At 34.7% G+C, this 13,041-nt stretch overlaps 1 protein-coding gene across 1 annotated transcript; it reads right to left on the bottom strand.

Annotated features, from left to right (window-relative positions):
- Positions 1-1,671: 1,671 nt before the first annotated feature.
- On the bottom strand, positions 1,672-7,452 carry LOC147500508 (trimethyltridecatetraene synthase-like). The gene is made up of 3 exons (XM_086562127.1): positions 6,391-7,452; positions 2,376-2,649; positions 1,672-2,212 (listed from the first exon to the last, which is right to left on the bottom strand). The coding sequence occupies exons 1-3, from the start codon at positions 7,288-7,290 to the stop codon at positions 1,857-1,859; spliced, it is 1,530 nt and encodes a 509-aa protein (XP_086418253.1). The 5' UTR covers positions 7,291-7,452; the 3' UTR covers positions 1,672-1,856.
- Between the last annotated feature and the right edge of the window lie 5,589 nt (positions 7,453-13,041).

Here is a 13,041-nt window from a genome sequence, read left to right as displayed (position 1 = left end):
CAACAGTTTGAGAAGCTAAAATTTTGATTGGACTCTTGTTTCAATGCTTAATCATTGAAAAATACAGAATAATGCAATTAGGCTTCCATAGTGTCATCATTGAATATCGAGAATTCGAGACCATCTACAAAGACATTTTCCTTTTCCGCTTCTCGCTTCAGGAAAATAAGTAATTGCAAATACACTTTGTACACCAACATATGAGGAATGGGATGTATGGTCATCATTCTTTGGGACCCATGTAGAATAAACTTGATTAAATATTGAAATTCATAGTTTCATACACAAAATCAAAGTGAGAGTTCAAACAGAGGAACATAAGTAAAGATTACAAGTGCCATTATTGAATCAAACTTGGTAATTAGGCCAAAGATAAGAATCAAATATGATGATTCATTCCCCATGTGGTGATACCAGCTTATGAACTTTGGTTAAAGAATAATTGAGATTTGAAGGATTGTGGACAAAAGACTCCCAAGTCATAGCTTTAACAACACATCCCTGATTTTGAGGCTGAAACCACGTGGGGCTGGATTCCATTTTTACAAGTGGTGCCTGACCAAAAACAAACCCTTTCATCACAATATTATTAAGCGAAAATAGTAGAGGGCCCAAAATGCTCAAATATTCTAGTCATACTTGTATTTATTAACAATTAGGGTCATTTTCAAACAACTACTTTGGCCTAACAAAGGCCAAAATAAAGCTAAACGGCGCTGCTTAATAGCCCTTATTTCTAGGGTTTGTGGCCTTGGGAGACTCACCAAAGTGGGAATCTATACACGTTGTGTCTGTCAAGTAAAGGCCCAATTAAAACAAAAAAGCCCAATTAAAATCCATATTATATCTCCTTTACCTTTTTCAAATAGTTCTGAGATATATATTTCTTTTTCTAAATTGACTATTATGATATTCTTTCATTTTTCAAATGTATACCACAGAATAAGATATGATTTATGCTTATAGTGATCCAATGTCGAGCAACGATTTACCATTTATTTGAGTGTCATGTGCCTTCCCACTTAAACAAATATGAACTAATGCAACCTGCTCATTCACTCCCACATCACAGCAGCACTAAACGAGATAAAGGTACAGTATCAATTTTTGCCAGAATTTTCTAAGGATCAAATTTGAATTGGATTCTTATAAATGGGTTAGGCCCTCTTTGATAAGGCACAGGATTGGGTTCGGTGAGTTGGATATTTGTGCCGAAGTTTATCCACAATAGATCCAGTGACATTAGAATGCAGTATCAAAATCTAAACGTAGTTTTTAGATGATCATAGCCAAGCATGTATCATGCAAACGGATAGGAATTGATTGGTGATTTTCTCAAGAATGAACTCGACTCATGGAGATCATCATACAAAATATGAGCTAGTTCTGAATTTGTAGCCTTAACCAAATATATACTTAAGCCTAGAAAACATTGTTCAGACTTCAGACCCAGTCTTCACTAGTCCAACATTTCTGTTTATAGACTAGGATGGCACTGCCTTTTGCATTCAGCCACCTTGACAAATGACAAGAGCTTCAAAGCAAGCCTACTTAGCCAGTTTTTAATAGAAAAATAGTCGTTCTAGCCTATCTATATCGAAGAAGTGATGTTACTGTGTCTGACCAGAATTCGTTTATTTCTCATTTAATGACCATGAACAAGTAAGCGAGTGAGATTAACATTTAAAAACTTGTATTAACACCAAAATTATTCGCAAAATAGTCGAGTACACACTTTGAGCATTTAGTCGCAATGCAACTTTAATGGAACTCTCACCCAATTTATCAAAAGCTCATAATTTACACTCTGCATTGTGCACAACCCTCTATTCTAGTCACACATGCTAATTTCAGAATCATTTGCCATAGAGATGAGCAGGAAGTCGTGGTTCGACTACTACTACGAGAGGAAACCTTTTAGGTGTTGAGAGCCCGAAAATTTCTTCCATGTTCAGATCCTCTAGCTTCATGTTCTCAGGCAGTTTCCATGAGAATCCATGTAAGAGATTAGCCAGAGTCGATTGTATCACTTTGAGTCCCAATGTGTAACCAGGACACATTCTCCTCCCTGCTCCAAATGGTAGTAACTCGAAATCGTTGCCCTTTACATCAATTGACTTACCAATGAACCGCTCTGGGTAGAACTCCTCTGGCTTCTCCCACAGTGTTGGATCCCTCCCAATAGTCCACACACTTACAAGTGCACCGGTTCCTGCACGCAGGAAAAATACATAAATAAAATTAATGTTGCGTATTGCAATCCATGGCGGTTCTGCACATTAATTGCGACTTTGCTAGTACTTCAAAGAGTTTCTATGATGTATAGTGATTTGAACAAGTTGTTATTTGATTAAGAATCCTCTTTTAATTCTTACCAGCAGGAATATCATATCCAGCAATGTTTAAGTTTTCACGAGTCATGCGTGGTACTAGCATTGGTGCGACTGGGTGCAATCTCATTGTTTCTTTCATGATTGCTTCTATGTATGGAAGTTGTGGCATGTCTTTCTCTTCAATCCACCTCTCTTTTCCTATCACCCTATCCAGCTCTTCCGTCGCTTTTTGGAAAATCTTAGGATGTTTCAAGAGTTCAGCTATAGCCCATTCCACTGTCACTGCTGAGCTCTCAGTGCCACCAGCTATCAAGTCCTGGAGATTACAAAAAGAAGACCAAAAGAACCAATCTAATGTTACTCACCAGAGAACCAAGACTTCATCCTACAGTTGAATCACTTTTTTTTTTTTCTAATCAAAGATAATGATGTATACACTAGCTAAAAACAACCATCCGGCCAGTCATCAACGATCAATCCAATAGTTAACAGGAAAATGGGCTAAAAGCCCGTATTCCCAAAATAATTGTACCAAACAAAAATTATAAGCTTCTCCAGCAGAAAAAGTTTAAAACCCTCAAGGAATGGGCTTTGGCCATTTGGGAATTGGGAATGCACTCCAGATTTTTATCCTGTGGGCTGTGGCGTAGACTGCTGTACCATGGGCCAGCAGGGTGGGAGTGTACCTGCTGGTGTACAGTACATACTGTATACTATTATACTGTGTTGTTTCATTTGTTTGTCTTCAGCAGTTTGGGCCCAATAAAACTGAAAAGTAAGCCCTGTAATTCAGAGTTGTGTGTTTAGTGTTTAGCGACAATAGTACAAAATATTAAGATATGTGTATTTATCGATATTCAATTTCTTTATATGTAATTATGTATTGTGGATATATTATTTTCTTTAGGAATATTTTACATTGTTTGATATATAAATATTGTCGATATATCTAAAATATCAACATATATCATAGATATTGTACATATTTCTTGATATATCACGATATATTATTTATATTTATTTAAAATATAATAGTAAACATTAAATAAAATTGTTATATAAATAAAATATCACCAAATATCTCCAAATATCACAATATATAAAAATATCATAAATATAGTTGAAACATCACCGATATTTATAATTATATATATTTCTAAATTTATCGCGATATTTATATATCTTTTATTGAAATCTTGATATGTATTTGATATATTGTGATATTTTGTACTATAAACTATGAAATTGACTCATGAACTCGAGAAGATCAGACAATAATCAATTAAATCAATTAGAGGATTGTTTTCATTATCTCCCATAATATTTTTTTTTGATAGTCAAACTCCCATAATATTTAAACCATGTTCCCATTGAATAATTTTAACAGAAAATCAACAAATTAAACATTTTTAAATCATAAGTTAATCTTGATTTTTTCGCTAATTAATTGAACAGATGTCATCCAAGAAATCAACAATGGTCGATGTGTTCGTATCAACCAAAATATATAGACCCATCACCTCATGACTTATGGTCAATAAAACCATCAATGCATGAAATGGGCTCATGGAGTCAGGTCAATGATCACGACTTGAGGAAGTCACCACAAAAAAACATTAGAATCTTGATGATTTTTTCTTCCCAATTCTGTGAGAATTCCGTATAAGAGGACAGTATTGTGTTTGGAAATATAATCAAATTAAACACGGACGATGCTGCGTTTGGAAATCCTGGCCCTTCTGGCATTGGCATAACTTATAGAGATAGCTCGGGTATGTTCACATAACTTATAGAGATAGCTCGGGTATGTTCACATAACTTATAGAGATAGCTCGGGTATGTTCGAGTTAGTACTTACTACTATGCAAAAACATTTGGTAGTGGTACTAATTTTAGAACAGAATGTAAAACAATTTTAGCTTGCTATTCAAAGGGAATGGTTGCAGCTATGGATCGAGGGCTGAGTCTACTTCCGCAATCAAAGCCTTTGGTGATGGACAACTCCCATGGGACTTACAGTCTCGATGGAGATTTTGCCTAAATAAGTTACAGTACATCAAAATCACCTCCATTTGGAGGGAGAGCAATGTCACTGCTGATTTAGTTGCTAAAATTGGTGCAACTCTCCAACTTAATGAGAGTCAAGTGTTTGAAGGGAAGCCACCATGGCTGCTAAGATGGGAGGCTCCCTATGAGGTCTTTTTAAGATTTTCTTGATTGTAATGTTGGTATTAGAATATCACTTTATGTGATGTTTTTGTGTTCATTTAGCTTTGAACTGAACAGGCATGCATGTATGATTTGTTCACACAACTTTTGTAATTCTTTGTAAATTTTAATATACTATTTCTCTTACCAAAAAAGAGAAGGACAATATTGTGTTAATTTTTAAAAGAGTTTATTCGTTTTTGGCCCCACTTTTAATAGGATATTCAGCATTTGGTTTCTGTAAGTTAATTTATTCATTTTTTGTCTAAGTTCTATCAGTTGACTCAGTCAACTTTAATTGCACTGTATGTTTTGTTCATCATATTTCCTAATAACCTAAATACCCCTCACAAGTGATAATTTTTAAAAAACAAAATAAATTTACACGTGTCCAAATCTTAAGGTTGGCATCATATCGGTTATTGATAACTAGCCATTGGAGAGTTGAATGTTACTGGCAGAGTCTATTAATGGAATAGGGGCTAAAAGCTTAAAAATTTTGTTGAAAGAGAGGTCAAAAAGAAAAATATATTAAAATAAAATATTTTTAAAAATATATTTAAATTACACATTCCAATAGACTTTATAGTGTTCACTTTGCAAAATAGAGCCCTAGTTGGACAAAACCCCCAATTTCTTGCATGTAATTAGGGTCAATTTATATTTAATATGCACAATATAATCATAATTTGACGAAAACCCCAATTTGTTACATATAATTGGGGTCAATTTATGTATAATAATTAATATGCACAATGGAACCCTAATTTGACGAAAGCCCCAATTTATATGGTATAATTTTGGCTAATTTATGTTCAATTTTACAAATAAACTGTAATTTGAAAAAAACCCCAAATTTTGCAAATAACCTTAAACTCTAATTGGGGTAATTGTTAATTAGTAATTTTAGTATTATAATTATAAACTAACACATTCTCGTGATATGTAAAAACTAACATCCGAGCCGTCAATTTTTTAATTTAGATATTTGTTAAGTGGTTATTTAAATCGAAATCAATGAAACAAAATTGTATTGGAATTCAAAATCGAAATTGGTCGTAAAGGGTAAAAATGTAATTTTGAAAGTATGATACAATGTACAGGGCTATGAGTTGGCTGACCTACCCCTGGCTCAATACAATAGTAACTGTTCACCCTAAAAAACAGTCAAGAAAGAATAGTAGTGAAAATTAGTGCTAGTAGCCCCACACCCCACCCTATTGTTGAATTCTGCATCCGCCGGGAGGATGTAGTTATAGCTGACTAAAGTCAATTTATAGAATTGGAGCCAAAAACGAATAAATTAATTTATAGGAACTAAAAAAAGTGGAGCCAAAACAGAATAAACTCTTTTTAAAACGATATGATTATTGTGTTCGTTTGAAATAGGAGTGCTTAGAATATTTTTCTCATTATATGAAGTAGGAAAATATGAACCTTTAGTCTCAAGAAAGTTGGAAAAGTCGAAAAGATAAATGTTAGAGAATAGGAACTTCCACTTCGTAATGGAGCACTTCAATACTGTTTCTGTCCATGACATGATGCCATCTATCTCGTTCCTTTTAACAAGTTTATATATGAGGGGGCTGTTCAACATTTTCAGTTAAGACTTCAAAACAACTTAAGACAGTTTATCAGACATTTCATTCTGAACCTAGTTAGTCTATTAGGCATTGGGAACCTTAGCAGCTAGCTTCAATTACTTCAATTCGTCAACGAAATTCACGCAGACCTATAACTAGGTTTTATTTTTGTTTTCGTGCATTTCGATTGTTAATTATTCAAAAATCCAATTTATGAAACTTGAATAGTTAAATGGACCAAAAAAATTAAAGCAGCGAACATATACCTGTGAGAAGGCCTTGACGCTAGTCCTTGTAAGCTTAACATCAAGATTAGGATCATCTGCAAGTTCCAATAACACATCAACCATGTCCTTAGGGACCCAAGCTTTGACTCCATGTCTCTTCTCATTATGTTCATCAATCACATGCTCAAGAAATCGATCAAACTTCTTAGCCAAAACTTTCATACGCTTCACATAACCTTGTAAATCCATGAACCCAACCCAAGGTATCCAATCACCAATATTCAAGACACCATTAAGCAAAAACAACTCATCAAGCATTTTTTTGAACTCATTAGGCGTAATAATAGACGTTTCCTGTTCGTCCAAGTACTTCTTACCAAATACAATTCTACTTATAACATTAAGACTAACATCGGAGAGATGATCTTTGAGTGAAACTGGATTACCAAAGGAGTTAAACAAGCCTTTGAGTAATGCCCGTGTCTCTTCTATGCGTATGTACTCATACGATTCAATGCGTTTTGAGCTGAATAATTCCATAATGCACATTTTTCGTGCCTGACGCCAATATGGTCCATAAGGAGACCATGTTATATCGGAAAAGTTGTAAGTAGTGTACTTACCGGCTGCAGTTTGTGGTCGACCCGCAAATACAACATCGTGAGTCTTAAGAAATTGTTTAGCCATTTCTACTGAAGAGGCTACAACAACTGGGCGAGACCCGAATTTGATATGCATCAAGGGACCATATTTTTGTGAAAGATCGTGTATGGAACGATGAGGTAGGGAGCCAATTAGATTGAAATTACCAATGATTGGCCATGGTTTAGGACCTGGTGGAAGATTTTGACATCTACGGCGGAGGTAGTATCCTTTATACATGAGAACTAGTGTTGCAAGCCATGCCGCAGTGAACAAAAACAACTGAGAAACATCCATTCTTTTGAGGTGTGGTGGTGGTGTGTGGAGGGATAGTGGTGAAAAGAGGAGCTATTTATAGTTGAAAAACGGAGACACAATGTCTTGCTTTTCGAAGGTCGTTGGCAATTGGCGTTAACTAATTCAGTTCAATTATTACACGATTGAAAGTTATATAAAATTGTGGTGCTTATCTTTACTATATAGAATATAGAAAATTGTGGGAGTTGAGGAATAGTGTTTTCGTGTACGTTCTAAGGGCAGTTTTGTTATTTTGTATTTTCGTGTGTGTGTTTTTTTTTTTTTTGTAGGAGTAGAATTGTACTTTCACTTTTTGTTAAATTATTTTTTAAAAAAAATAGGCCCTACATATTTGCAAAAAGTGGATGGTATAAAAATAATTATAGGATTTTCAAAGTTTTAAAAAATTAAAACTGATGGCATAACAGTAAATATTTAAATTTTAAAATTTTAAAAATAAAAATAATAGGACCTGACGTTCGAAGACCGTGCTTTTAGCTAGTTTATGCAAAGCGATGTGAAAGTTCTTATCCATAAAAAAAAAAAATAATGTTAAAGGAAAGTCCAGGAGCCATTAGAATTTTGTCAACCTTTACTCCTTCAGGTCCTACAAATTAATTGAAAATACTAATTTAAAAGTAAATTTACCATTATAGTCCTGTTTGTCTATCAGTTTTGAAAATCTATTTTAAAAACAATTTTAAAATGACTAAAATTACCGTTTTATTTTTTCAAAAACAAAAAATATTTTAAAAAAGTGAAATTACAATTTTACTCCTAAAACGTACACCAAAATCACTGTTACTCGATCTCTACATTTTTCTATAAAATAAAAATATGAGAGAAAAAAGATCCACTTATCGATCAAGTTTCTAAGTTTCCCCCCAGTGGCGTATCACTATGCGGTAGCTCGCCAGTGTTCATCTTAGTGTTTTTTATATCAGAAGTGTTCATCTTAATTGATGGTGGAAAAACAAAATTTTAGGTGGAATACACGTCCCTCTGTAACGTCATGGGTGTGGAATAGTAAATGGTGAATAGTGAATTCCAACTCAAAATATAGAGTGCATGGAGGTAAACTGTTCTTGTCGATCATTTCATTATCAAATCACATATATTTGCCAGCTGCCATCGGGAATGAAGTGAGATTGTGGACAACATGAAAGTATGAAACATGAAATTGCTTTCACTGTCCTTCGGAGTTTGCACAACATGAAAGTATGAAACAGATTTGAACGTACCAACAACCTATAGTTCCAAGTTGTGAAAGGGAACTAGAATTGGAATTAATTTACAACTTTACTGACTAATGTGCTGTCGTTATACAATTATTATTGAACATGGTTCCCTGGCTTTACTAACTATATTTTTCCTACAGAACATGAATAAAATAATTTGACTTGACTTGACTTGATTTGACTTGACTTGACTTACTTACTTACTGGAGTCATTTGAGTGCATTGACTTTGTTATCGTTTACATTACACACATGGCCACACGAGGTTCTCAACTCCTCATCGTAGTTGTGTTCATACTTCACACACAACTACTTGTATAAACAAAGTTATGGGTTTAGTGAGTTGCATACTTGTGCATATAATAAACAAAGTTATTTTTCCTTTTTTTCTTATTTATTTTTCTGGGTAACAAACAATATTCAAATAGTTTTTTTTGGTAAAATATTCAAATAGTTAGTTGACCATTTGTTTATATCTTTATAGTTTATATCATGTAAGACAATCAAAGAATAATTTGTAGTAGCTGGAGACTTTGTTTTCTTAGTCGTCTCTGGAGTTCAAAGAAAACTTCACCAAGCAGTTAGCCATTGCCATTCGTGTTTTGAGTCTCCGACAGAGCAGATGGAAAAATTGTAAACACTATATATTAGGGGGGGGAATTTGGCCTTAACGACCCTAAACCCTATAAAGCCTTCACAATTAAAACTCTCACAGAGTTTAGGGCAGAGCTGGCCCTAATGCTTTCTAGGACAGGACTAAGGCTAAGGTTCTGAAGCATTAGCCCGGCCTGAATTCAGCCCTCATTAGCCCGACTCTAACCAAGCCCTAGTTATAGTTTCATACTTTCATTATAAATACACATACCATAATTGTCCAACTCTTTGTTAAATATTTTCAATTAAAATAACATTGTATTTTGTAATTTATCACTTACACCCAATGGTATTTCCAATAACTTGTCGTATATAACAAAAACTTGTCAACCTAACAACCATGAAGAACAATGAGCACTAGCCTAAACTGATGTAGTAAAAAGAAGAAAATATATAGGCGCGACCCTAAAGCTTTTAAAGAGGACTTTGGGTAGGGTCAGGACTTGAGATTTAGACTTGTGACCCGGTCCGACCCAATCCTATATTTACTTTAGGGCCGGACCGACCCAACTTTAATATCTGAAGGGCTTTAAATGTTTAGGGCTGGGCTAGCCCGACCCAGTCCATTGCCCACCCCTACTATATATGTACTGCATTAATCTTTGATTGGATTGTTATGATCAGACAAATTGGTTTGTGGGTACACGGGTTTGTCATGCTCGATCTAGGGGTGATAAAAGGGACGGGCTGTATAACACCCCGTATTTTTATTTTATTTTCCTATAATAATAATAATAATAATAATAATAATAAGAATAATAATAATGATAATAGGTTAAACTAAATATATGATAACTATCAGTTAAGGATAAAATCCCCGTAGGTAAATAGATAACTATCATTCTTGTTTTTCGGTGGGGGGTTTTTTTAAAAAAAATAAAAAAGGAGTTTTCTCACGTAGAGTTTTTGGGGAAAAACACAGCGAGAGTTTTATACAGAAGAAAGAAAAAAATGGAGTTTTACTGACATAAGAAAATGAAGATTTTTCTGTTAGCTAATGGATAGTCGGAACGCAATACGGGTGAGTAGTATGAAGACATTCTTTTAAATTTTCGTTGACTGCTAATCATGTCGGTTATAGTGTTTTTCTTATATGATATAGTGTTATTGAACATATTGTAACTCTTTCAATGGTGGCCGACGTTCATAAAAAAGAAATGTTGAAGTACTGTATCTACGCAAATTCTTATTTTTTGTGATTATTATGTTGTGATGATGATGAGCATGTGGTATTAGTAAATACCAAATCTTTGTTTGATTGGATTCGAATAGATATGCTATTACAAGGGTTTTATTTTACTGCTACTGTTGGTCTATAAGATTTTGTTGGTGGTTTGAAGTGTTTTGTGGTAAGGAGATAATCTATGTATGTTGTGTGGGTTGCCGGGGAATGATTGGTAGTGGTGGAATCGTGGTATGAGCGATGTGAAGCTCTGAGCAGCCATTAATGGCGGCAATATCTCGAGTTTTGATAAGGGAGGAAATCGAGAGTTGATGGGATCTGCATATGGGGTTTTTGGTTGGGATTAAACCGTGTGGTTTAGTAGTGGTGGTTGTGGTGGCTGTGGTGGTGGAGGGGCGCTGGTGAAGTGAGGAAGAAGAAGAAGAAGACAACGTACTGTTCGGTTCTTTTTGCGTTGGCTTGGGCTTGGGCCGAGTCAGTGGGTGGGCCTAAGTATTTTAAACTTTTAGATTTCATTTTGGGTTTAAGTTTTAGACTTTGGGCTTTTAGGTTAGAGGAGTTTGGGACTGGTTGACTGCTATTGACTGTTGTCAACCCTTGGTAGGTTGACTTTGACTGTTGACCCGGGTTGACTTTTAACTCGGATTATGATTTGGTCTATTAGGATAGGTCTAGGGCTATTAGCATGCTTAGATTTAGACTAAGACCTTTCGATATATACGTGTGTACTATACATATATTAACTACTATGTGATATTTCAGTCTTTTATGATATACAACGTTATGACACTTAGACATCCATATAATTAATAACGCGTAAACCAAAAATACATGAAATAAGATACTCTTTCGTTCTCTGAAATAATATATGCAATAAAGTTCAATAATGAGTAAACAAATTTACCGCACCCTTTTAGAACTCTCCACGCCTCAAGTTTTGGAAATGAGTTTTATGATTGATGATGTCATATGTTAGGTGAGCATTTATTGAATGTGCCATAAATGGCCCGTTAGCGTTATAAATGGATATTCATTGAATGTGCCATGAATGACTCGGGTATTCATTGAATGTGCCATGAATGACCAGATTGTTTGGACTGACTTAGAGAGGAACTAAGGTATTTGCCTTGCGGGTTAGTTGTATTCCTTGAGTGTACGGGAATGTAAGGTTGGGTATTCCTTGAATGTGGCGGGAATGACCTAGGGCATTCATTGAATGTGTCATAATTAAATGGCCCGTTAGTGATATGATAGGTATTCCTTGAATGTGGCGGGAATGACCTAAGGTATTCATTGAATGTGCCATGAATGACCTGAGTTTTATGCCCTAAGAGGCTATGAAATATGTGTATGAAAACCCAGAGATGGCTATGATATTGTGGTATTCGGTGGGAGAGAGGTACACAAGAATGTGTGATTTGGCAAATGTGTGGAGTGCAAATCGTAGAGTAGGTACTAAAGGGTGAGTGTATAAGAAAAGTAATTGATTAATTGATAAGAGAAATTGATTTGATTATGCGAGTGTGTTTGGGTTTACATTTGAATACCTATAGGATATCTACATATGTTATATAAAATTTCTAACTTTCTTTTGCAGGAGGGTAGGACTTAATAATATTTTGTTGTGGACGCCGGTCCCCGCCCTTATACAAAGAAATGATATCGATAAGTTTTAATTCAATTACTTAGTTATTAAAACAAGTTAATAGAATGGAAGTCTTGCTTGGGAAGAAACTATGCCGGTTGAAATGACGGAACTACCTGTCTTCCAAGCTGAGAATGATTAAGAAATGGGTACATATAAAGTGTTTGTTGAATGATTAAAGTCTGGAAAATGATATATGTTGTTAGTCTACTCATATCAGCAAATTCCATTTTGCTGACTCATGTTTGCTTTGTTTTGGCAACGTGGGTGTGTTCTTGGGAACATAGGTGGAAGGCAGTGGAACCACGGCGTGTGATTTGGATTCTTGCCTGGAGCAGTCCGTTAGTTCTTTTATTAGGTCCGATTCTTTTGGAATGATGTAATAACGTAGTTTTATTTTTATAACATGAGAACATGGTAGTGAGGAATTTTATTCTTAGAGTTTGGTTGATGTTTTGTTTTGGACAGGATGATAACTTAATAAAGTGATGGTGGAAAATTATGGGGTCTATTTAATTTAAGTTGATTATTTTATGATGTGGGTTTTAGGTTTTTGGCATGTGTTGTATCTACCCCGTCATAGCCTGAGTTTTTAGACAATAACATAGCGATGTTTGAGATATTTATATTTTAAATATTCACTGTGTAATTGTTTAGAAATTCGGGCTATGACAGGCTGGGCTAGCTCGCCCCTCAAACTATAAAAGCCCTCGTGATTGAGGGTCGGTCAAGCATGAAAACTCAAGCCCTTAATCCACCCCTCGACCCTCATTTTTTAGGGCCAAATGAGGGCCGGGTCGGTCCGATCTAATTATACTTGACTAGTATTTTTTTTTTTTTTTTTTTGTGATTTTTTATTTATTTTTATCATACTTTGATTATGTATATAAATTTTAACTAAATATAAAAAACTAATTGTTATGCCTTTAAAAAAAAATAAAATAATAGATAGAGATGGTGGAAGAGATGATATTCTTAAAACATCTACATTTTTTATACTTAACTATATTGTTATTTGTTAGGTTGGATTTG

This window comes from Coptis chinensis, chromosome 5, assembly GCF_015680905.1.
Source record: "Coptis chinensis isolate HL-2020 chromosome 5, ASM1568090v1, whole genome shotgun sequence".
Taxonomy (NCBI): Eukaryota; Viridiplantae; Streptophyta; class Magnoliopsida; order Ranunculales; family Ranunculaceae; genus Coptis; species Coptis chinensis.
Note: the sequence above shows the minus strand (reverse complement) of the source record. Positions and strands in the feature narration are given on the sequence as shown.

Excerpts from the sequence above, each read along its gene's own strand:
- LOC147500508 (XM_086562127.1), bottom strand. The coding sequence starts at position 7,290 with ATGGATGTTTCTCAGTTGTTTTTGTTCACTGCGGCATGGCTTGCAACA. Across the intron at positions 2,650-6,390 it reads GCGTCAAGGCCTTCTCACAG|GACTTGATAGCTGGTGGCAC; the intron begins GTATATGTTCGC and ends TGTAATCTCCAG. Across the intron at positions 2,213-2,375 it reads TGGATATGATATTCCTGCTG|GAACCGGTGCACTTGTAAGT; the intron begins GTAAGAATTAAA and ends TCCTGCGTGCAG.